The 26,592-nt window shown below is 37.3% G+C and overlaps 1 protein-coding gene across 2 annotated transcripts in view; it reads left to right on the top strand.

The window, feature by feature from the left end:
- Positions 1-26,592, top strand: part of GRID2 (glutamate ionotropic receptor delta type subunit 2) — a 693,976-nt gene that overhangs the window by 551,061 nt on the left and 116,323 nt on the right. For both annotated transcript variants that reach the window (XM_027635943.1, XM_027635941.1), the window contains 2 exons: positions 10,010-10,207; positions 17,330-17,642. In XM_027635943.1, coding sequence (XP_027491744.1) covers positions 10,010-10,207; positions 17,330-17,642 — 511 coding nt within the window. The remainder of the gene's footprint in view (positions 1-10,009; positions 10,208-17,329; positions 17,643-26,592) is intronic.

The raw sequence follows: 26,592 nt of genomic DNA, 5'->3' as shown, positions 1-26,592 counted from the left end.
CTAGTTCAATTCTCAGTAGTTGGCATTAAATTCATGAGCATTTGTTGCCCAGATTAGGAAAAAAGAAACTTGAAAGCAGACAATGTCTTCAGGGATATGAACTGGCAGGCGGTGTGCATCTTCTGTACCTTTTTCTATTGAACTTACCACTCAGAGAGAAGATGAAAAGTAAGCTGTGAAACTGAGGCCTGGTTTTAAAAGCTGAAATCGTTTTGGGATTTGACTTCCGACTCTGGTTTAAATAAAGTAAAAAAAATAAGCTGGAGTAGCTTTCAGGGTGATTGGGAAAAGGACAGGCATAAGAAAGATGAAAAAAGACAATGTTTAAGCATATACAGAGGAACAAACAGTCAAAAAGTGATAAAGGATAAAAAATGGCAGGACTAAAACATCAGTGAATGACTTTAAAATAACGATCAACTGCAGCAAAGATTATGTGCAGGATAGCTCATAAAATATTGAATAAATATTTTATAATAGTGTAGAATATTCTCACAGATAATGCCTCTTCTACTTTCTCCCTTTTTTTTGATGATCACTTTTCTCATGTAGTCCTGATCCCATTCCTCATTTTCACAATTGAATGGTGTAGACTTCTGTAAAGACTTTTTCATCCCATCAGGTTGTGCTTTCTCTGCACCAGTACCTATAATCTTTTAAGAAAAATAATTTTAATTATATATTGCTTTGTGTTATCATCCTTATTGGTATATTGGACTATAGTGTCCCACAGTGACTTTCTTATGGCAGCAGAAATACCTCAGGAGGTGGTAAGGTTAAGAAACATTACCTGGCTGTCTTCATCAGCTGTGGTATGTGGTATGTGTTTTGTGCATACATATTTCACTCATTTACCTGAAAGGGATAAATCCTTTTTTGATTTATGCATTGGAGTTTGAATGTCAGAAAAGCCGCATGATGTAGTTTATTGTATCTGGAGTCTGCCATAACATCCCTATATACTATAACTTAGCAATGTATTTTTTTATATACTGTGTATATACCATTTAGTATATACCATATGTGCTATAGTTAAAACATTTCAAAAATACTTGGCCTTACCCTTCCCCTCCATATATGCAGACAGCCTGCCAATGTTACATGCACATCAGTGTATTTAATATACTTGGGTGCTTAATGAAAAAAATTGAGCCTTTAATATGGAATAGAAACATAGACTCATAGAACAGTTTGGGTTGGGAGGGACCTTTAAAGGCCATCTAGTCCAATCCCCCTGCAATGAGCAGGGGAATCTTCAAATAGGCCAAGTTTGTCAGAGCTCCATCCAACCTGACCTTGAATGTTTCCAGGGATGGGGCATCCACCAACTCTCTGGGCAACCTGTTCCAGTGTTTCACCACCTTCATTATAAAATATTTCTTACTTATATCTGGTCTGAATCTACCTTCTTTTGGTTTAAAACCCTGCCTCTTGTCCTAGTGCAAAAAGTCCCTCCTGAAAAGTTTGTTTTATCATTGCAGAGAAAGTGACAGTATTAAAACAAAGAAGCAGAGAGAAGTGGAATTTGTGCATTTCTTCCTTGGGCTGAAAATGATGACCCATAAATAGAGATAGAAAAAAATAAGATTCCTGAATTGCATCCTATTCTCAGCCATCTACCCTACTTCTCTTCTGAGGATTGCCAGCCCTGTTTAAGGTTACTTTACTAAGTAGAAAATGAGGACAGGAGCCATTTAAGCTGTTCCCTTGTAACTGTTCAGTGTTGATAGCTGAGCACCCTAACTGGTGCACAAGGACCTATCAGGGCAATGTGAGCCTTGATTAGGTATTCCTTGCTTTGCCAGAAATTTGGTGTGGGGTAGCCTCCTCCCCCTCTAGTACTCCCTTTCAATTTTTCTCTGCAAACATCTGAATTTGGGTTTCTCTTGGAAAATACTTTTTTTTTTTTCTCAAGTGGTACTGTACTATGATGAGATCTCCTCAAAATAGTTATAATTGAAATCATTACTAGCAGCAGAAACTAGTATTTCTTGATAGAGACAGAACCTGTCTTTCTACAACTCTTCCCCCCACTACACCTGTACAAGGGCCAAATTTAAATTGCTCTTGACTGGGCACAGGCCTTTTTTAATAGCTGGTTTATGTGCAATCCATTTTTCTAAAGTAGCAGGTACTATGTACTAAATGAAGTGAATATCAAGCAATTCAAGTGTTTTGGGACCTGGCTGGGGACACAGCTTGACAGCAAGGTAGGTGCAATGCAAAACCTGGTAGGACTAGTTTTTAACTCATCTATATGTCAAGGGCTACCTCTCAGGGCTCCTTAGCTCTTATCTTCTCACTGACCCTTACCCTTCTGCTCTGTGGGCATATTTGTACTCCAGAGCAATTCATATAGTTCACAGAACACACAGGAAATCTTTTAAAAAGAAAGAGGTTCTTACTCTGATTGTAATTATCCTTCCATACTATGCAAGATAGAAAAGAAGGTGAACTGTATGAGAGAGTTCCTTATGAATAGGACCTCTTACAAGGCTGCTGGAAGAAGTATAATGCAGCTCCCAGCAGGTTAATATACCCATACTACACTCCTGTTAATTCAAGTACCTGAACTAGCTACATTAAAGCCACCATTGTTCTGTTCAGACATACTCTAAAACACTCCAATCAATTCCAATCTCAATCCATATTCCTATCATCTAACTATCATGGTTCAGAAAGAGCTATTACCTGCATTAAGTTATTGTGAATTAAAATCAATACACAAAGCTTGGCAGCATCTTAATAGACCATTGCCACAGATCGCTTTGAAAGACGTCTTCTTCCCATTGCAGGGCAATGGGAGGAATTGGGAATGAGGGGCTAATATTTTTTTTTGTTTCTTCTAAATAGCTCTAAACTAAAGAGCATAATAAAGTCAGAAACTACCATTTTATTCAGGAGAAAAAGCTACTGTTTAAAGTATTGCCACTGAAAGAACAAACTTCATGTCTTGTTGAAGATGACCTTAAACCTATCATCAAAAAAGTGACAGATGATGCATGTGCATAAGAATACTGGTAGATAAAGGCCACATGTAAAATACCCTCAATATTGTATTCAGTTTCTGGGATGTGAACTAGCTTCTTGCTGCAGAAAAAGCAACTTTTCTGTTAGTACAACTGATTTTCTAATCAATCTGTTTGAAAAGCACAGGATCTGAGAACAGTGATTTTCAGTGCCAATACTGTTACACAGCCCATTGGCACAACAATATATTGAATGAGTAGTATTTAATTATGCAAGATTTTTTAGATTTGAAACCTTCATCTTTGCTTTAGTGTCATTGAGGACAGGAGGTTGTGTTGTGTTTTTCAGCAACTTTTATAACTTGCTAGTGGGAGAATTTCTGTAATGAGAGAGTGAAATGTTTTAATTAAATTTTGGTCATTGATTCTAACATGAAGTTATGTACATTGCTGTTCAATTAAAAAATAACAAGCTTCTGGGCTGTTCTCATCCAAAGAAAATCCCCAACACAGTGGTCAATAAAGCACTTGAGGAAATTAAGTATTTGAGGCTGCATAGTTCACTGAAATCTTTCGGGTAAGGAAATGTGAAATGGCTAATATTTAAAAGGAAGGAGGTGTAATTATTTTATGAGTCAAGGAAAAGGAGATTGAAGCTAACACCATGACAATAGCATCCTGTACTTGAAAATGTTTAGGTTATGGTTTATGAGACTTCTTGTTGGTTATAATGACTGTGCTTAGTCATCCAGCAGCCATTGGAAGAAAGTTATCTAATAATAAGAGTGAATTTCAGTTTTAGGAGCAGTTTCTTAGCCTTTACAGGTAATAGGAATTTTTAAAGTGTCACAATGACTATTTACTTCCTGAGATTGCCAAAGCTCTGCTTGGGCTATGTAAAACGTTTAATGTGCCTGTCCACTGTTTCTAGAGTCAGTGTCAAGCTCAGATTGACAATCTTGCCCACAAGTGAGCTTCATTTCTTGCTTCTGGTTTTTTTCTCTCTCTCTATTTTCAGTAGAGAAAAATGGAAAATTTAATGAATGCAGAATCCTATTTAATGAATACAGAGTGTCGATATTAAAGTATTATATTCCAGTGTCTTCAGAAATTTCTGATGAGTAGACACAGATGTCATTTTCGTATGCTTTATGAATTCTAACCACCTCTATAATTACCTAATTTCAAAACTCTCTTCATAGAATCATAGAATCATTTATGTTGGAAAAGACCTCTGAGTTCATCAGGCCCAACCATTAACCCAGCACTGCCAAGTCCTCTGCTAAATCAAGTCCTGAAGTGCCACATCTACATGTCTTTTAAATACCTCCAGTGATGGTGACTCAACCATTTCCCCGGGCAGCCCATTCCAAAGTTTGACAACCCTTGCAGTGGAGAAATTTTTCCTAATATCCAATGCAATCTGCTCCTGGTACAATTTGAGGCCATTTCCTCTTGTTTCTTGGGAGAAGAGGCTGATGCCCACCTTGCCACAACTTCCTTTCAGGTCATTGTAGAGAGTGATAATGTCCCCCTGAGTCTCCTTTTCTCCAGGCTGAACAACTCCAGCTCCCTCAGCTGCTCCTCATAGGACTCGTGCTCCAGACCCTTCACCAGCTCTGTTGCCCTTCTCTGGACACACTCCAGCACCTCAATGTCTTTCTTGATGTGGGGGGCCCAAACTGAACACGGTATTTTTCCAAACGTAGTAAAAGCATATAAGGTTCCAATTTGTGTTGTAAATCCCAGCAACGCTCAGTTCCTCTGACCTCAAATGCAAGTAACTTTTTCTTCACTTAATATTTTCTGTAAAGCCTTCTGGCTAGGAAGTTTTTCTATCTGTGCTAAGGGACAAAGAGAATACAGCTGAGCAGGAAAATAATTCAAAACATTCTGTTTTGCTTTTGCTTTTCCATTTTTAAAGTACATTCTAGCATTTTTTTTTTTAGCATTTTTATATTTAGAGCAAGTATAAGACCCTCATAAGTGAGTACAACACAGCAGTGTGTCTTAGCTCCATATAATTTCTATCTTGAAGTAAGTATCGACTTAAAGTCATAGAATCCACCCTCATAATTGCAGAGAAAATCTGCCTTGGTGCCCATTCAGTACTCTCCTAATGAAGTGGCATACACATAAAATCATTAACAGTTGGGCTAAGACAACCACTTCGTTGTAAACAGGCTGCTAAATTCAACTTTTTGTTCCTCTCACATATTCAGCTAGGGTGCTGTGCTTAAGGTCTGAGTGGGGCTTTTTCTGTTCTTTCAAAAAAGTTTTCTGTAATTGTCAAAGAAGAGAGAATCTATACAAGAACACTGAACCTCCTAAACCTGATTTTCATTGAGGAATTAAAAGATTACTATTAAAGCTTGGAATTTAAAGTCACTATTCTATTGACTAAAAATCATCCCAAATAGAGACACTGGATTTAGGGATATAATTTACCCTACATGTAAGTTGTCCCTGAACTCCTGAAAAGCAATCATTCTCTTGTTCTCCCTCCCTGCCGCCTCTAAGGCCTGAATTTATTGCTTGACTTTATCATCCACATCTGTAGCACAGCTACAAACAAATGTTTCTCTTTGATTGTCTAATTAATTAACATAAATAAGTTAAACGCAGCTTAATTGTTCTTTTCTGCTATTTAGCTTCAGTATTGCTCTGTCTGTTTTCAAACATGAAGGTCTTGTCTGCCCAAAAGCTTTTCTGTTCTTTCTTATTTTTAACTTTATTAGGTGGTCTAGTAAAGGATATAAAAAGATTACTGCAGATCAGCTATTTTATCCAAATTATTGGTATGTCTGAGAATTTCATCAGACTAAATAAAAACTGTATTTTGTACTCCTAATCTTAGATTCTTGAAGCACTACCAAATCTTGAATTACTTCATTTGTATATGCACCAGAACCTAAGTCCTGAATAGGCAAAATTGTTAGCCCTTTATCTTGTTGGAAAAAGCAATGAAGTGCAGAATTTCCTTCTACTTATCTTTAATCTAGACTGCTCCAAGCTCTGTACTATCAATCTCTGATTTCCACTGATACATTTAAAATAAAACAAAATAAATTCTCTGCCATTTACTTCCCACTATGTGAAGTTCAGGACAGGGGTTGAGGGCTGGAGTTTGGACGTGTTACCTTCCTTCTTGTGCCTATGTTTCCCTGCTATCATTTCTCCCTGGACTAGGGCACCCTAAAATCTCTGTTGTCCACTTGCAGTTTTACCCTGGCAAGAAGTCCTTTCGAGAGTAAGACTTTTCTCTCCCTAGGCCTAGACACCTCGTTTTTGGATCCCACCTTCCTTTGTTCTTTCTTCTTCATGCTTTCCACTATTGGTTTTCCTGCTCTTACACTCATGGTTCACCAGAACATAGATACATATGTAAGAACAAATGTTTTAATGAATTAAAATAAGATAGAGGGAAAACAGCCTATGGTTAAAGCATTTGTCCCTGACCCATCAGGTCACTTTCAGCTCTGCAAGTCATGAAATCTGTGTATTTCAGTTCTGCAGGAAGAAAATGGTGGTGATAACTCTTCTTACTCAACTAGTAGTTCAGTTATAAGCCCTAATCTGTGAAATGTGCTCAAATAATATTGTGTTGAATATCTGAAAATAGCTTTGAGTAAGATATCTGAGCTGCTTAATCATTCCCAATACCATAAAGGGTATATTATTTGTGCTTCCCTCACTTCTGCTTTTGCGGTCTTACTCCAGCACTTGTCCTGGCTCTGACATCTGTCTGGACCAACTCACGTGACAAAAACTGAGTATTTGTAATGGCTGAGTAGTAGAACTACTTGAATAAAAGAGCCAAGAATCAGCTGAGCTATTGCCTAAGAAGGTAATTAGTTGCTCACATGGGAGGAGGCTGTTAAATTATATACAGTTTTAATATGTAGCATGTTGTTAACCTGTGTCAGTCTTAATGTATGGCTTCTTCCTTAAAACGTGTAATAATAAGCAAATGAATGGAGACAAATATTTTCTTGGGCTACTTCTCCAAATTACTTGTACTATCATGTGATCTTTCCCAACACTTTCCCTTTTTTTAATGTCATGTTACCTTAGTCTTGGGTCTCCCTTTAGCCTTCCTAAGGTGTGCTAGTCTGCTAGCATTTTGTAGTTTCTCTTGCTCAGGGGGACAATCGCCTCTGAAACCCAACTTTGTCCACTTACAGCTGTAAAAGGCAATATGCACAGCTTCACCCAACACAAACTTTACCTGTTTCCCGCTGACTTGCATTTTGCTGAAGGTAGTATTGCCTGTGTGGTGCTTAGCTGTCCACAAGGGTTAACACACAATACTGTGTAAAACCCATCCAGTCTTAAACCCATCCTCCTTCGTGTCAGGGCAGCACAGCTTAGATCCCAAAACCAAACCAGACAGTGATAACTGTGGAGCTATTTTGAGAAGGAACATTTACCGTGGGCCTAGTAGTGCTGCGTTCAGGTGACAAGGAGGCATGTTGGAGGTGAAGTTGAACGAAAGTAGCTCCTCTCTTAAAGGATCTCCATTGATGTTGGATACAAAACCACCCCCTAAATATATCAGATGCCTATGGGGTCCAGTGAGGCAAATCATCCATCTTGCAAAACTGTAGGAGCTCCCATAGTACCCTTCCAGTGCAAAAAATAGGACAACTGGCATAGTTTCAGCCTGTAACGTTTACGGAGGGAAAAATCAAGACAAATAATTTTATCGTCTTTTGATGCCTTCTGAGAAATATAAACAATTACACACACACAAAAAAAGAAATCATAGCAGTAGATTGGTTTTGGTTTGTTTGGAATATGATTAAATAGTTTTCTGCTCCAAGCTTCAACAGAAATTGGAAAGTTAGTTGCTTTGCATTAAGTTGATTGACTATTTATATTTCATTATATACAGAACACTGGACATTGAGGTTTTTTGGTAAATCTCTCAACAGCAAACAATATTACATAGCTTAATAAAAGACTGTATTAGTTGTGGCAAACTGCATTTTAAACAGCGTTTTACATCAGTAAAATGAGCAATTGCTTTTTTAACTAACTGAATAGAAAATCAGTTTATGAGCAACTATTTTCTAAAAAAAGTAGAAGTGATAGAAATTAATCCTTTCTAATATGAAAATTATCAACTTCTAAAACATTCTTTGTATGCAAATCTTCAGAATTTTGTGCATAGTGTGTTTAGATTGATAAGCTACCATATTTATTTTTTGCAGAAAAATTTCTTTCCAGTAATTTAGAGTCTATATTTATGGAATATCTCATTCAGGTGATCAGCAAAGGTGAATTCACTCCGCATTTTCATTTAGGAGAAGCTTTCGTCAACTTAGTCTCAATTCCTTCAATGTTCCTAGAACCTGGGCACTGGAAAAATAAAAAAAATTAATTTGCATTTGCTCTCCTTCATTTTCAGTCAATTTCAATGATCTTGGATAATATGAAAGAAAGCAATTCTATCTGACAACTAGGAAATAATAACTTGAGACAGTCACACCTTCTGTTTTTTTGTTTGGGTTTTTTGTTATTTGTTTTGGGGTTTTTTTTGTGGTTGGGGTGGGGGTTAGTTGGTTGGTTTGGGGTTTGTTTGGGGTTGGGTTTTTTTCTGGATTTCCTGCAGTCAAAAAAGAACATCATTCCAGTACAGTCTTATTCTGAGAACATCCTGCCTGCAATTCAGTGATACCTCTTCATATAGAAGGACATTCCAACAAACTGAACATATTAGTGAGGTATAGTATTAGTGAAAAATTTATGAAAAGTAGTTTGGCTTCAAAGTCTTCGACAGAGATGATTAATAGAGTAATAAAGAAATAAATAATTTAAACACCAACAAAAATGCCACTTGAGATGCAATTAAAGTTTGGACCACAAATACTGCAAAAAAATCAGTTGTTTTCTTCTGTATGTTTGTGGGGTTTGCAGATTAGAATAAAGTGGTCAAGGAGTAGTTTCATGTACTTGTCTTGGCCAAGCCATGACAAGTCAGAACTAACCTTTTTTCACCTCAGAATAGATGTTTCTGATAAACTCATACGAAATTACAGCATCATGTAAAGAATTGAAAGGATGAAATGAAGCATATTTAAAAAAAAATACACCTAAGTGTTACGGTGCCTTCATGCTTTTGGGGAAGATTTAATACTTTTGCTCTACTTTGATCAGATGTGTTTTCAGAGAAAATAAAGAGAAGTGAAATTCACCCATGGCAAATTTATGTTTTTGTGCTTAGAAATATGATCTCTTTTTGTGTATCATTTAAAAAAGAAGTGAAGGAGAGTGTCTAGGGATAATTATGCAATAGAAAAAATAACAGTGGTGGAAATTTTATGAGAAATATTAACAACAAAATAGAGAAAACTATTACAGATCTTGAGGAAAATAAAAAGAAAAGCATGTTGTTTGGAAATCTGACCAACGAATTACAGCTTTCAGTATCTATTTGTATCCTTTATTATGGTAATCTCTTGGATAAATATTCATCAATCATTCTTATAGACAAACTTGGCTCCCATAATTGACTGTCCCTAAACTAATCAAATGGATTCTCTTTGGGTAGAACTGTTTACAAGATTCACATTACAGGAGAGGAAAAGAGCAATGTTCTTCTGTATTTCCTTTTTGCCATGTTTTTGTTCTATACAACATGAATGAGTGGTTATGCTACATACAGTGTTTGCCCAGCCAGTGGAAGATGGCAGCGCTGTAGAATCCTCCATATTTATGGCCCAACATTGAGTGTATGTCTGTCCTGCCAACCATAAGTGTGGTCAGAAGGCATTACAAAAAAGCATTTCAGTTGTAAAGTTACAGCAGAAGATTTACTTCTGAAATACATAATAGAGAATAAAATTTCTCTATTGAAGTACATCCATAACAAAATAACATTCCACAAAATACGAGCAGCACTGCTAACAATGTGTTGTAGGAAAGCTTTGTGTAAATGATATTTGAATAGTTCCTCCTTTAGTTTAAAAAAATCCTCAGCACCTAAATGTGGCATGTAATTGCTCTATTAACAGTTTCCAACTTTGTTTTCTTTTTAGGAAGAGCCCTTTGTCATGGTGTCTGAAAATGTTCTGGGAAAACCCAAGAAGTATCAGGGCTTCTCAATAGACGTGTTGGAAGCCTTGGCTACTTACCTCGGCTTTAAGTATGAAATTTATGTTGCACCGGATCACAAATATGGGAGTCCTCAGGATGATGGATCATGGAACGGACTGATAGGAGAACTGGTATTTAAGGTAAGGTTATTAATAACTTACTAAGTAAGGTCATATGATAAGCTAAGCAAGACATGGTAATATTGTGTTTCTATCAGCCATTGATATATGAGTCATTGATAGCATTTTGTACATTGCATGTTGCCAGCATTTCACAGTGTGCATTGAGCAGTAAAGAAAAAGCTGGAAATAGCACTTGCTAGTAACTGTATAAGAATCAAGGCAATCTCTTTTTTCCATCCAAAGTAAATTCTAAATGCAGTCAAATAATGGGATGCACAGCATCCTAATTAATTTGGCAAGACCTAACACAAATGAGTTGAAGAGGCTGTTCAAAAGAGGAAGAATTGGTGTTGCAGTAATTAGCAATACATTACATAAATAATGTATAACACTTAGAAAAATGTTGGGGTGATGAATACATAAAGTATATAATCAACAGAAAATGTTTTATTGATATATAATAAGACATTATGTATATGTATGAATAAGAGTAATATATTCTCTATTCTGTCATTAATAAACCATTTAGTCTACTTAATTTTACATTAAATGTTCGATATTAGGTCATAAATAAATTAAATCAAATTCATATGCAATGTTTTTCCTTTTTTTTTTCCCACTCTTCACATCCTATCTGCTTGCAGTTTCTCCCATTGAGAGAGAAAATGTTAGGCAGACTCTATTCTGCTGGTGCCTCATTTGTACCATGAGTATATGTATTTTATTTGCTCTTAGTTAACATGGAGAGGCAGCTTTTACAGTTATAAAGGCCTACATTTGTTTTGTTTCTTTAAATAACTGCAGTAGATATTCATGTAAATAACTTACTCATTGGTTATAGAAGTGTTTTTCCAAACCTGCAGGTGGAATTTAATTGATAAGCACAGCAAACAGTAAGGAGCAAAACGGTCAGATACAGGACCCAGCTGAAAGTCAGCAAAATGCCGGAAAAAAAAATTTAAAAAAAAAAAAAGTATTATCCCCATGGGTTAAAAATCTGTGATAAGTTTAACCTGTTCTACCTTCCTGAGCAGCAGGAATCTTTACCCATGGCACATTTCATATATCTACACTGTAGTAATAAACTTCCTTTGCCATCTCCTTAAGTTCTTGTGAAGCTGGAAGGTGGAATTGTGTAATTGTGTAGATGGTAAGCTGGAAACACTTGGAAAAGTGTATTTTCCTTCATCTTCTAAACTTTAAAACTAAAAATCCCTCATCTAATTAGGAGATGTAACACCACAATGATCCACTGATTTATTTTTAACCATTTTTTCTGCTCCTAAATCTGATGTTATACTACAGCCTATGGTCTACAGTACTCAGCAGGTCACTGTATGAGTCTACAAGCTAAGAGGCATCTTAGTCCTAGATGGCTCTGGAAAGGAAAGTGGACCTAGAATGTTTTTTTTATTTATTTGCAATGAATGATTGACAAGGCAAAACTCATAACAATTGAAACAGCTGACTGGAAAAATATGTATGGCATTCTTGTCCTCTTGGTAGATAGGGATTCAAATAATGCTAGTAGCTTGCTTATGGTAGTAACCACCCAGATCTGTAAATCAGTGTCATGAGTGCAACAGATTGACCATTCTGGTCTGATTTTGCTGTAATCTGGTCTGGTTTTTCTGTAAATGAGTCTTAATGAATATGAAATCTTTCTGTATGGTTACAAAGTATGAAGAGTTAATGGAACTGCATTTGGAATTCAAAAACTGTGTTTTCCCAATGCTATGTCATTGTATCATTTTTCATCTTCCTTACCCTTAGAGAATTAATTAACAGTAAAGTTCACTGTGTCCTTCTCTCCCATTCTCTGTCCCTCTAAAGGCAAAAGACAACCTCTGGGCGAGCAGCCAGTGTATATCTACCCCTTACCAAGTGCAAGCTGTTCTTTAAAGGCGGCTTTCTTATTTACTGTGAACTGAGTTCTGCTCTCAGAACTCAAATATCTATCTGCTTGGCAACTTTATAAGGGGAAGCAAAAGAGCAGAGAATAGTTTTAAGTGAAAGGTCTAACCTGTTTGAAACACAGTGTTTCCTTGTTTTCCCAACCAAGATAGTCTGGCCAACAAGTAGAGGAATTCCAGAAACGGTGGGAGTGCTCTTTGCCTGTTAGTGTGTCAGCCAGAAATGAGTTCTGCAAAAGACAAATCTCACTTAAGGTAATGACAAATAGCTGCCTTCTCTTTTTGTGTGCATAGAATCATAGAACCGTTCAGATCAGAAAAGACCTTTAAGGTCATCCAGTCCCACTGTTAACCCAGCATTGCCAAGTCCATCCCAAAATCATGTCCCAAAGTGCCACATCTACTTGCCTTTTAAATACCTCCAGGGTGGGTGACTCAACCACTTCCCTGAGTAGCCTGTTCCAGTGTTTGCTCACCTCTTCAATGAATAAAGTTTTCCTAATACCCAATCTAAAACTAGCACAGCTTGAGGCCATTTGCTCTTGTCCTGTTGCTTGTTACTTTAGAGAAGAGATCGAACCCCACCTTACTACAACCTCCTTTCAGGTACTTGTAGAGGGCAATTGTAGAGAGCATCTCATTGAGAAAGGTGTCTGTGGCCACTACAGAGGATGTGCCATATGAAATAGCAATTTCTGTAACAAGCAAATGATTTCTGTGTTCAAGGTCAATATATACTGTTTGCATTAACCATATTCAGCATGCAGCAGTCTCTGGTGTCAGTGAGAGCAGTCCCAGGCTGAACTTGTTTGCAGCAGCCCTGCTTGAGTTGGATGGCAGGGTAGAAGCCCAGCTGTGCCAAGTACATGCCCTGGGTCTACAGCTGGCTTTGCAGACATGACATTATGCCAAGTTCACCCTGTTTCAACTTGGAAGACAAGGTTTCTGTTGGCTGTTTAAGTAGGAACTGGAATCAGTAGAACAAAGCAACTGGTATTTAATTTGAACTTGGAAACTGATTCAAGCCTTTCCTTCTTTGATTGTCAAGACCAATAGTAGGTACACACTTGGTCCATACACTTTTTCTTGTCAAAATAAACTGAAAGTAGCCATGCCATGTAAAGCTTTCTGTTTGCTAAGCACCTGATCCAGGTCGTCTTCAGAGAATAAATGCTTCTTGAGAGAAGCACGTGGTGCTCTTTTCCCTCTCCTGTCCAATGACCAGGGTTCTCACTGCATCCTGTAGAGCTTCATCTCACCAGCAGAATTAGCTCAGAGAGCAGCAGCTTTTTGTAGAGAGGCTAAAACCATCTCAAAGGAGCAGCACTTTACCACAAATCTTTCTCTAACTGTTAATTATCTGTGTCTTTTTGCAGTAATTCCTTTAGTTGCCCTCTCTCCACATTGCCTAATGGATAAACCTGTGTGACTGACAGGCAAGAGAAGTCACTAGTGCCACTTCTGGGAAAGAACAGTAGGCTTTCCAGCACAACTCTGGACTTTCTACATTTCACCATGCTAGCTTGATTGCTAGGATTTTTTTCCAGGGAAGAACCCTCAGGGAGCAAACAGCATAGGGAAAACTTCCTGATTCCACTTAGGTCCATCCAAACAGAAAAAAACCAAGTGGAAGCCTCTTATGAGGCTGTTTTTCTATTGCACCTTAGTAAGGGGAGTAGCATAAAAAGGAAGCAAGCATATTGAGAGAACAAATTGAGAAAAAAAAATCATATCTGAGTAAAAGGATTTTTATTTGGATGTATGTGTGTTAACTTGAGTAACAACGTCTCTCTGATTAGTTTTTGTGTGTCCGTATTAGTAACTGTGTAACATGTGGGACTGTGGTTTATTGCTTCTAGCACTTGTTGAAACTTGATTTAACATTGAAAATGGATAAAATGAAGGGCCTCACAGGATAAATTTAGAGTAGATTCATTTATTTTCCCTGTTCTTGATCATGAATTACAGGAATCATCAGAAGATTGTTTTCTGTATGTACGAGATGTGCTTGCTTAAGCACTAGCTTAGGGATGTTTCAGGAATTTTTGATTTTGCTGATAAGCTCGTTCTCTGACACCAGTAACAATGCTATCAGACCCATTTGGTCATTTCTTTTGGATTTTCTGATTCTGGTAATGTTGCTCTACAATGGCCACAGGAGAACGGCTGCTGAGGAAGATAAATATAAATTCCTCAGCAGGTCGCACAGAGCAAAACAATGCCCTCTGCTGTTTTTTCAATCAATTTCAAAAGTCATAGCTTCATTCATGAGAAACGTGTAAGACATACGATAGTTGGTTGATTTTGGCACTGTAAAAACTTAGTGAGTGAAGAGCTATACATGTTTATAATTCAGATTGGCAGGTTTATATCTAAATATTGACATAATTGCATGCATTTGCCTTTCTATCTCAGAAGCACTAAGTGAACCTTTACTTCTTCAGACTGATGTCTTCTCTGATCCAATGTGACATGTTAATGACAAGCATTTAATATTTTTTTCATCTTCCAATTTTGAAACAAGTTGACAGATCTATATGTAATCAAGAATGCTCACCATCAGTAAATCAAATATCAAGTGAAGCTTAAGCTTGGTTTTGTGCTAGACATATAGTTTTCTGGTACACTGGTGTTTATGATCCAATTTAATAAGTTAGGAATATGAGTTGTCGTATTTCAGTGTAGCTTTTTTTTCTTTAACAACTGAACACAGGAGTGCTAAGTACTACTGAGGAGTACTCTCTCTCAGTTTGAAGCCATTCCCCCTTGTCCTGTCACTCCATCTTTCTTGTAGGTTCCCTTCAGGTACTGGAAGGCTGCAATTACGTCATCTCAAAACCTTAATTATATATGTAACATATAAAGTAGCAAGACATAATTATATCACTATTGTTGCTGCAATATAACAAAGGAAATGCAACATTTCCCTTAGGACAATATTGTTCCACTGTCATTGTTGGCTGATAACCAGAGTGGAACCATAATGCCAGGGAATTTAGAGAGACTGCTTCCCAGAGATGCAAATTAGAAGTAGTATTTCCATAAATATCATATGGTCTGTTTTTTTCATGCAATGCCTGTCAATGTATTTTATGGGAAAAAAATATGTTTCACTGTAAAAGGCGGGGAGGAAGCAGAAAAAAATTCTATTAGTCATACAGTGAACTATTATTTGGTAAAAGTATCTTGTGTATGTTGCTTGTCAGTGGAGAATCTTTAAGCATCTTACAACAATGCAACTTGATTTAGCAACTCACAGTGATCTAGTGCAGTAGGGAAATATTTTAGTAACATGCTGACAGTTGATACCCAGCTAAACTTAAGGAGAAAATAGCAAACAAATAGTCTAGGACTTTTTGTTTCCATATACCCTCTTTTAATCCTGAATTCCCATTTTGCTTTTTGATATACATTCAGCGGAAAAAAACCAAACCAATGCTATTCAATAATAATTTCCTGTTCGACAATTATTGGACTTTTACATTTGTAAATTATTTTAAAACATACTTAAAGTCACAGTTGTGGAAAACAGTTCAAATGCTGACTGCTTTACATTTTCTTATTGGAACTCAGACTTGACAGTTAACAGATACTGTGAATCACTAGAGTCACTCGTAGACCAGAAGTTTTATCATGAGAGGATAGAGACTCAAATAACCTGAATGTTTCCATGGACAATTCTAATTACTGACTGAGTTTGCTGCTGCCCATGGGCAAAGGACAGTTAAATCATCACTCACAAAAATGTGTTAGGAAGGGACATGAAGTGACTTCATGAAGGCATACTTTCAGCTGTGCTCATCATCAAAACTTCACTTATGACGCTTATAACACACAAATTAAAGCTGAAGCTCTAATTCATAGCTTTTAAGCAAATCAATATTTTCAAACACTTTTTTGTCCAAATCATCAGGCCTCCAGCTATCTCCTGCCACTTTCTCAATCCGATGAACAATCAATATAAATTTAAATTAACATCATTTAAACTGAAATCTTATGTGCACTGTGATTAGAAGTATGTTTTTACTATGGGCTGCAGTGTTCTGCTCATCACATTAAAATGGCCCAGTTGATTTACAAATTTTTCTAATCAGTTTTAGCCGCCATACCTTCCCATTCAGTATTTCGTATCACATTTCTAAGGAACTAGTAATCTCTGTCTTCTTTGGGCTAGAGGAAAGAAATTCAAGAGAGTTAGTAAAATTTGACTTTCAAGCCTCTGTGCTCTCCTCACCCCTTTCCAAAGGACCACACTGCTTTAGGCAGAACAAAAAGGGATTAAGTCACAGTAGTAGCAGTTTAAATATTTTAAGTACTCTTTTTCATATTAAAATATCTAGAATTCACAGTCTTATTGCTCCGTATTTGAGCTTTTTAAAATGGTATCCATGTGTCTGCTTTAAATAACCTTTCTTGTTTTCACTGCACTTCTAATTGTACCCATGAAAAGTAAAGTAGTACCTGCTGTAATTGTGCCTGGTGTCTCTGGAGATCTAATACATGCTGTGAAATACTATGATTAGATCAAGGAATATTATTCATTCTCTTTTCATCAGAAATGGATTCTTTAAATTACACAAAAAACGTAAGTGGCACAAAGCAAGTCGAAGGTAGCTGCAGGACAGGTTGGCATTGCTGGAGAAATTGCTTGTCAGGAGGATATAGAGGAATAAATAGTAAAGGAACTGCATGCAGTATCTGCTCTTCTGCACTTTAGACTTTGCAGACGAAATTGATGTTTTACGGTATTTCAAGTGCTCCTAGTGTAGTATCCCTTTGTCATGATCATCAGATCATCAAAATATTGGATACGATATGGCTTTATCGGGCAACTAATTTCCTCTGATTGGGTCTGCTATACACAAAATCTGCCTTTTGCAACAATTGCATTGATGGCTTTAGCAAGCCAGAGTGACAAAAATGACCAAAAGTGGATTTCTTTCAGGTATTACCTGTATTTGTAGTATTTTGATTTCTTGGAAAATAAAAACATGGATAGCTGATGTGCCAGAGTCCACCAAGTGAGGTTTGCTTGCAGAAACTGAGACACATGGTATATCTACTCTGTTCAAGCCTTAGTCATGTTTCTGTGCTCACATATATGATGCTGAAGACGTTGATCTTGGCTTCTGCTTCGCCATAAGTTTAGCTGCTATAAATCACAGAGGAATAAAGATCTTTTCTGTAGCTCCTACTTATGCATGTTGTTCTCTCTCCCTCTCCTCAGAGAGCTGATATAGGGATCTCTGCCCTAACCATCACCCCTGACAGGGAGAATGTGGTGGACTTCACAACGCGTTACATGGACTACTCGGTGGGCGTGCTGCTTCGGAAGGCAGAGAAGACAGTGGACATGTTTGCCTGCTTGGCACCATTTGACCTCTCCCTGTGGGCATGCATTGCTGGCACTGTGCTCTTAGTAGGGCTACTGGTCTACCTCTTGAATTGGCTCAACCCCCCACGCCTTCAGATGGGATCCATGACATCTACAACTCTCTACAACTCCATGTGGTTTGTGTATGGATCCTTTGTGCAACAAGGTAAGAGACAGAGGGAGACTCTGCCTCCAAGAGAAAACCTGTATACCCTCTCCATTGCTATAGAGACCTTCCTTTTCCCTATCTCCCTCCCACAGCCCACAAGGAACAGGAGCACTTGTGCTAAAAGGTTTCCTAGATATTTCACTGCCCGAGTGTGGGAATCATGAGAAGTTCAGGGCACTACTGCTAGCTTGTTGTGGTTTGTTGTTGTGTCATTAAAGAAAGGTGATTTTTCTCTGGGTAAAAAAAGAAAAGGTATTTCTCATCATCTGCTGGAGAATTATTCATTGTTAATGAGTGCTATGTTCTTACACAGTCAGATAGAAAATGCCCTAGCATTTGGATTTTGAACTAGACTTGTCACCATTGCTAAATGGTCTGATTGTACCTGATATTCTGTCATCCCGCTTCTGATTTATTTCAGTTTTCTTGTATAATGTTTAGACTCCAGCTTCTTTGGCCTTCCTGACTGCTTTCTCAATCCTCTCTAGCATCTGGTGTAGCCCAGGGTGTTCCCCAATTCTGCTTATATTCCCAAGTCCTTCACAATCTACTTCTTCTGGCAGAACTTTAAACATGCATCCTAAATACATCAGGGCCTTCAGATCTTGGCTGTGTATATACTACTTAGAATTCTGGTCTGCAAGTTACGGTTGTAATGCAAAATGGAATAAGAAAACACAGCTTAATATAAAAGCAAAGAAGATTTAGATAATAAACCTTGACAACAAAACAGAACGAATACCTTCTGGCTTATCCATGTATTTGTTCCTCAGTCAATACTGGCTCTGCAGGTACACCTATTTGTAATTGCAAGGAGCATCTGCTCTACAAAGAGTCATGGCCACTGCAGCTTCAAAACTCCCAGATTATTTTTTGATTTTAACATGAATTTGGATGGAATGGTAAAGGTACCATATTTATGTAACACCAGCAACATGTAATTTAGAATTACATTGTTCTCTGTTAGAAACAATCAGATGACATCCTAAAAGCTAAAGGTATCCATGAAAATCAAGTATGAAACTCCTAAAATGGTAAAAAAGCTAAAGTAATGTCCAAAAGAAGGAAGAAAAGCTGAAGCTGAGGCTTTTCACATAAACCTAGAGACAAAACTTTTGAAATTATCTCTTGCATTGAGCACTGATGACCAGCTGAGGAAAGCTGAAGAGATTGTTTCATGTTTGTTGTGAATTTTTTTTTTAATATGACCAAAGACTTAAGAGCCAACTGAGAGCTACAGAAGTTTTTTGAATGTATGTGGGTGGGTTTATAAAGTTTTCTTTCTGTCCAAAATATTCCCAGTGTAGCTGTTTAGGGAATCCAACTGTGAGACAGCAGTTGGTCTGTTACAGAACGAGACTTCTTACATCTGTCTTCCTGTGAGGTTAGAACTTGTGAATTAGTTTCTTTACTGCATGAATGCGAGTCATTTTATATAGGTTTATTAGCCTTAGCATCCCTGCTGTAATCCCAACATTAGTCCCAAAAAGCTTTATAGGAGACTACCCAGCAAAGGTTTAAAGGAGGCAAAGCTGGTTTAATCACACACTTGAATCTGAGCAATTCTTATCCGAATTGTTTGCCTTATGTTTATCCAAGTAAACCTGTGTTGCTTGGTGTCCTGAAGTCACCTAAGTAATAGATCCAGACTAGCAGCCCATAAGGGAGCCCTTCAATACATTCTCAGCTTACAAAGAAAAGGGGTTTTAGACCAGTCAATGAAAATGACTGCTTAAGGAGGGCTTAGAGGGAAATGAATTCAGCATGAAGTTGAGGAAGAAGTTAGATGAAAGTAAGTGGGATCAGGTGACAAAAAAAAGCAGAATTCAATAGAAAAGGAAAAAAGGGAAATAAAAAGAATTTATTTACGGAAATCTGCATCCACTTCTTGTGGTAAGAGGGACATGAGGTGCAACTCATTATTAAAACCTGCTAGTGGTACATGGCATCTGGGAGCACAGAAACTGTTGTAGGACTTCAGAAAAAGAAATTCACAGACCTTGGAGGGTGAGATTAATTATTTACAGAGAGAGAGAGATCTTACCACCCTACAGAGTGGATTTTCAACACATCTCTATAGAATCCACTAGAATAATATAAAACATTCCCTCGGCTTCTACTGAGTGAGGGAAAGTGATAGATACATCTCTCCTTCAAACAACACCCAGTACTGTCCTTAATTTTCTAGAAGGAAAATTGAAAGACATTTAGTAATCAATTGATATGAAAATGTATGAAACTTACAGACCGATTTAAACATAAGAGCTTAGAAGATCTCAGAAATCCAGTGTAAAAGAGCAAGAGATCCATTTATAATGTCAGCCTGTATTTCACATTCAATTTGAATATAACAAAAACTATATTAGCTGAAGCATTATTGTTTACTAACCCTTGTGAATACAGACAAATGAAACTAATTTTCATTGACAGAGTAACTGACTATTGTCGTAATTTTGCCTCTGTTTTCTCTCATCAGCTCTTCATTTAGCAGAAAAACTCTGCGGGTTTTATTTGTTTTGGAATACCAAATCTGTTGCTATTAATTGTGATTGGCGTATCTTAAGTGTGGCAGCATGGGACATTTCAAATACTGTCACGTTCACTTAAGAAGCCTTTCAGCTGCTGATTTAAAGCATGACAAGGTACTCATTTCTGTTATCAAAACATACCGCCAAAGATGCTTTTATATCCTGTGCTGACAGAAACAAAGCAGCATGAACCAAGTGCTTTGATAGTTCTGGATTCTCTGTTTGGAGCTAGCAAGTGCTTTCTGGTGTTGTCTGCTCCTTCTTTCCTTTAGCTAGAGGAAAAATTTGCAGGCACACAGACTGGCTCCAGACCTGCCATGGCTCTGAAGACAAAAGAGGCCTCTGGTGCAACAATACGAGTAATTCTTTAAGGAAACCCATAACCTATTATTATTGAAACAAAAAGGATTTGTTTTGCTTATTATTTCTGAAATAGTTAAAACCTGTATATGTTACCAAATAGCTTTAGCTCACTGTGTCCCTTTTTATTTTTGTTCAGCCTTTACCCTGATGTCCTGTTCAAATTCTATTAACAAGTTTTAACCTTTTGCAATTTTTAACAAGTTTTAACCTTTTGCAATTTTTGAAACACCAGAGAAAAATACTGTGTCATTGTCTATAGACAAAAGTCAACACAGATCAATCCAGTGGTTTTGAAGACAGGTCTATGGTTACTGTCATACTGAGTTGCAAAATTTAAGTATTTTTAGTTGCTTCCTTAAAGGTAGAGTGAAACCTAATGTCACTGCTACTTCTGTCACTTAAACTTAGGTCTTGAACTTGGCTTCCATTTTTTCCCCTCATGTTTCAATGACCAATCAAAGTACCATTTTGAGACTCTGGTATTGTAGATGTATGTTTTAAGTTGCATTTTGTATTTGATGTTCAATCACTACAGAGATCGATCAAAATAATATACATTACTTTTGTAAGATACATGTGATTTTTTTAGTAAAAGAGACAATTTTGAGGATAAAGCCGCAGTGTAACTGGGGAGGCTCAATTAATATAAAAGTGTATAAACTGCAAAGTGGGTTTTTTTCTTATTCTGTACTCCAGATCTTCATTAAAAAAAAAAAAAAAACCAGCAACCAAACAAACATAAAAGAGTGACCAGTGCTTTGAAATGCTTTGGCCTACCACCCAATATACCCACTGAATCTGCAATATACTGTGACCACTAAGAAGGCAGAGACTTTTAGGTGGTCTTGGCCATGCTGCTGTGGATTACATTAAAAACAAATTCTTCTGACTCTGAAGTACTCATTCAGACATGAGTAGTTCAGACAATATCTGTTATCTCAGATTTGCCTATTTATGTCTAAGGATGAAGCAAATTTGTGGATTCGGAGTGTGGAGGATTATAGTTGTGTTGAAATTTAGTGTCACGGCTTCTGAATTTGTTCTTTTCCACTTGTTTATCCTAGAAAACTAAGTGACTAAAGCTCTGTATTTCACTTCTTATGACAATTACCTATTGTCAGTTGGACAGAAAGTGTTGTTACAGTTTCCTTTTCAAGTGGGTTTCCTATCTCTCTCACTTTATATTTCCCCGTGGCTTCTCAAGCCCCTCCTCACAGGTTTTGTTCTCTGCTTGTCTCACACTGCAGCTGGTGGTCACCACTGCTGTAGCATTCTACTTGGATATCACTCCTTAATCCCACAGGTCCTGCTTCTCCTGCTCTTCTCTATTGATCTGTCTCCTTCACGGGCTTCTGTTAATATGTATTCAACAAAGTTAAACACAGAGAAGTGCAAAGTCCTGCCCGTGGGGAGGAACAACCCCATGCACTGGTGCATGCTGTCTGATGAGGTTGTGGAGTCTGTCCTTGCAGTTACTCAAAAGCTATCTGGACACGACTCTAGGCAAGCAGCTCTAGGTGGCCCTGCTTGGACAGGATGTGCGTGGACAAGATGACTTCAGAGATCTCTTCCTACCTCAATGAGTCTGAGTGATACATGAATAATGATTTATTATGTAGTCTTTACCCTAACTTTTGTGCTACTCTATACAACGACATTTTGCCTTCTCTTCAGCCATGGTGTTGTTGCTATTCCCTCAAATTTTGCCCTAACAAGAACTTGCCAATATTGGGAATCTGCCATATGAACAGGAACCAAAGAACAGTCTTGGAGAAGAAACTTGGGGTTTCTAAAACTTTACTAAAATCTTCATCAATATTAACTGAATCAACTCACTGCAATGGCAAAATTTATACTTGCTGAGAACCTAGTTTAATCTCCTGAAGGTTTTCTGTTAACTTCCTGCTAGGGGCTCTTCTCATGAAATGCTCTAGGAAGCTCTCTGCTCTCACCATTACTGGAGAAAACCTACGATTTAAGAAACAGAAGTTCAAGATATAGTTATTTCAAACTCTTTTTGTATAATAGATCAGTTTTTGAGACAGGTGAAATGCTGCATAATTTTTACCAAGAACTTGAAGAATGTTCTAGAGGATTTTATTTTCAGAGGAGACTCTCAAATTTTGCTTCAGAATACAGTGATAAGCTTACTTTGTTTAATAGAATTCCATCAAATGTAGGCAAAGTAATGAAGTTACAGAAAATTACAACGTTTTGTATTTAATATGAAAGACACAATAAAAGACTTAGTCTATCTCTTATCCCACTCTACTCATTTTGCTTTGAATTTTTCTGTAAGAGGAGGTGTTTCTGAACTATCCTAGCAGGATTTTAGATTATGCAGGTAAAGATGCAAGGCTCTATTTCACTTGGAAATGTCTATAAGAAAGGGAACCAGGGAGATGATTTTTTTTTTGTTTTGCTGTAATGGGAAATATCTTTTAAATGGCTGAATCATTCAAGATTTAATCACTTCTCTGTAATTGCAACAAAACAAACATTCATTATAATTTTATGAATAGAATTTGACCATAGGATAATGTGTGCTTGAAGTATTGCCCAAAAAAGCATTATTTTCTTCAGAGATCTTAATATTCTTGCTTAACCTAGGAAAGTTATGAAGTGGATCACTGCTGGACCATTTTTTTATCCTCTTATGTTTTGGTTTGTTTCAAATGCTGGTCACAACTGGAGTTTTTGATTGGTCATCAGTGGTGTCAGTAATGGCCAATTATGTTCATAATGCCCAGTAAATGAGCAAATCTTACTGTTTGCTTTGCGTAAATTACATTTCATAAGAGCAATAAAACAGTCTCCAAGCCTTGGCAGTTCTCAGTCATTGTAATACTGCTTGGATGATTAGAGCCACTCAGAATTCTGCCTTGTTCCTTGTATTACCACCCAAGGTGTGATATAATCCTCCTGAAATGCACTGCCTGGAGTCTGCTGTTGCTTAATAAATTACTCCATCTTGCTTATCTCGCTCTGGGCATATTCCCTATCAGCAGGAAACCATTATGCTGTGACAATTTTCTTAGGGACATTTTCTCTTAATTAACTGTACAACAAACTCTGTGTATTTAATATTCAGAGAAAAACTCTAAAATAATTTTAAAAAATAGTGTTAGAAATCAAGTATATCTTCACATGTGTTATTTAGTGGTGAAGCCTGATTTCTTTTAATTTTGTTTTGGGGTTTTTTTAAGTCTAGAAAATCAAAAAGATCTAGTGATCCAGTATAAAGACTTTAAGACTAAGACCTAATTCCTAATTTGGATTCTGCACCTGATCTGCTGGCTGACCATAGAAACTTTATTTAATATCTTAGATATCTGTTGTCAGTTGTAAAATGGAGATATTACCCATCTTCCTTCATAAAAACATGTTTTATATCTTCTGATATAAGGCAAAACTTAAATACCAGTCTCATTAATTAACAGTTGTAATTGCTTTTCAAGCCAATGCCAGCCTTGACATATTCCTGTAGCAAGGGGAACAGACTTGTTGAGCCTAAAATGCACAGCACTAAGCTGGGAAAATGAAAGTCAGATACCAAACATGTTTGGAAGCAAACCCTATACACCAGCAGGTATATTTGTGACGTTACAGCTCCACCTTTAAATATGAACCCCCCAAATTCTCATGTTATTATATTAAATCTAGGCTCATGTATTAGTACCTCCCTACAGTCATCTCTCTGTACTGCAGCCCTGGGATACCCATGTTCCTTTTCTGCATCTCTCAATGGTTTGGCAAGTCCTCTTGACACCATCAAAAAATGAGTAAATTTTGGCAGTTGTGTCCTCTGTCTCAAATGTATCTGGAAACTACAAGTGATTACTGGAGCTGACAGCCTATACTGAGAGTTGTTGCCAGGTATACAGTACACATTTGTAAACCTTGGAGGTAGCTTTGTGTACGTTCAAAGGTTTATTGGATTGTCTCTTTTTGAAAATGTAATTCCAAGGAATAACCGTGCTCCAGTAGTGTGGGCATTTATTTGCAGCAATATGATATCACTTGTGTTAAACAACCAGGGGTTATGCTTGCATTTTCCCCTAATTTGAAGTTAAGACTCAGGCAGTTCTTAGAGGCATCTGAAATAATGCATTTCTATATCTTCTCTGTGCCTCGTTGCTTGAGTAATAGTACCAGGTACATGAGGCAGTATGTTTAGAGATGTTGTGTCTGACACACCTTCTGTGAGGAGGTGGAGGATGATTGGCAGTGTAAAAGCCCAAAAAACACCTTAATTCCCCAGGACTAGCTCCAAGCCTGATTAATTGACTGTGAGAAGGTAATGTCTGTCTGGCTGTAGTGTAAATGTTCATCAAGACCAAATGAGGCAAAAGAAAAGTAGAATCAGATGTCTGTGGCATCTGTCCATCATTCTCTGTTCTTTCAAAAGCATCCTAAGGTGAAAATTTTATTCAGAACAGTTTCTCTAATTCTTATAATTTCTAAGTTGAATTTATGCTATAGTTGGGTAAAGAATGGGTAAATTAGATTTGGATTAAGTAACCAATTTTGACTTTTCAGGGTTCACCTTAGTATAATATATATTTCATTGAGGAAACATGGAAGAGCAATTTAGTCAGGAATGGAGTGTTGCTTGCATGGAGGAGGATTGTAATCCCCATTTTTATCCTCAAAGATGTTTAGAACCTGAAGAGGCAAGCCTTGCTTGTCCTGTTATTTGATTTTCTTGCACGGAAGCTTACGCTTCAATTGGCAACCTTGGCTGTTTAAGGTAGGGAGGAAGTGGGAAATTAGTTTTAGCTTTATTAAAAATACTCCCCCTCTGCTTGGATGACAGCAGTTTCATCCACAAACCGATCAGCCTTTTTCAGCTGAGGACATCCAAGGTACCAGATGAACATGAGTTTAGAAGTATGGTAGTTTTCTGTTGCTTTGCTGCTCTGTGGGGAGTCCCTCCTCTGCAACAGCTGTTCCATAGCTGTTTCCACCCATATGGATCTTCTTCATAACACCAGCTGGTGGGTAGGTGCCAGGAAAATTGCCTGAAAGCTCTAAAGACAGGAACATCAAAGAGGTTTTCAAGCTGCTGACAGGAAAGTCTCCCTTCTTCAGCAGTTGAGGGGTTTTAGCTCAGACCTCTTGTAATATTAAAATTTTTATAAAAGGAGTAGACCAAAATTAATATTGAAAGGAAACAAATAATGCTAACAAATGATTATTTTTTTTTAACTAACCTGTTCATTTCTCTGATTGTTGAGTCTTAGCAAATCTGGGAAAATGAGAGCTAAATGAGAGCTATTGGGGTTTTTATTTGTAATTTTTTTTTTAATTTAGTCAGCTTCTCAGCATACAAATTAAGGGGATCACCTTCATTATGGCAGCACGCTGGCGTAGGAACCTCCTGCTGCTTAATTTTTATTCTTCCACTCTCAATAGTGGAGGGAGAGATCTTAAGTAGACCTTTACTTTTTCAGTGCTTTTGATGTTAGAAATGGCGTTGGGTTAAAAATGTGTGATACCTCACCTACCAGACAAAAAAATAAGATGAAGGAACACGTGTGGTTTTGGCTGAAGAGTCTTCTTTCCCCACACTAGGACAGAGTAAAGGTAACAATGAAGGGGAAAGAAAGTCTTCTGCAAACAGGCTGTTAAGGAACAGTGATAATAAATCTGTTGAGTGGGGTGTTCGTTATTCATGCCTAGATATACTTACTAATAGAACATTTTTAGCTATAAGCATGTATTTCGTTTTTACAATGGCTTCTTTTATTTCTATATCCCGGAAGATGAAAATCCTTGCTATCCTGTAAAGTCGCCTTTGAAGTAGCTTTTCACTTCTAAAAAATCTGAGTTGCGATCTTAAACAGGGTGATAGCTGATTTGCAGTAGAAAGCAGGTTATTCACCTTTCAGACATAAGCATTTGTATTAATGATTTTCGTCAGTAAATGGCATTATAGCATTATTCTCTGTGAAACTTAAAAGGATGAGGTTTTCATTCTGTCCTCTGTTCACTATCATAATACTAGTTTAGGTCATCTGAGTTTTACAGATCACTTTGATGGCAACATTGCAGGA

This window comes from Corapipo altera, unplaced genomic scaffold (genome assembly GCF_003945725.1).
Source record: "Corapipo altera isolate COAL_440 unplaced genomic scaffold, ASM394572v1 22b, whole genome shotgun sequence".
NCBI lineage: Eukaryota > Metazoa > Chordata > Aves > Passeriformes > Pipridae > Corapipo > Corapipo altera.
This window is presented reverse-complemented; position numbering and strand designations above follow the sequence as displayed.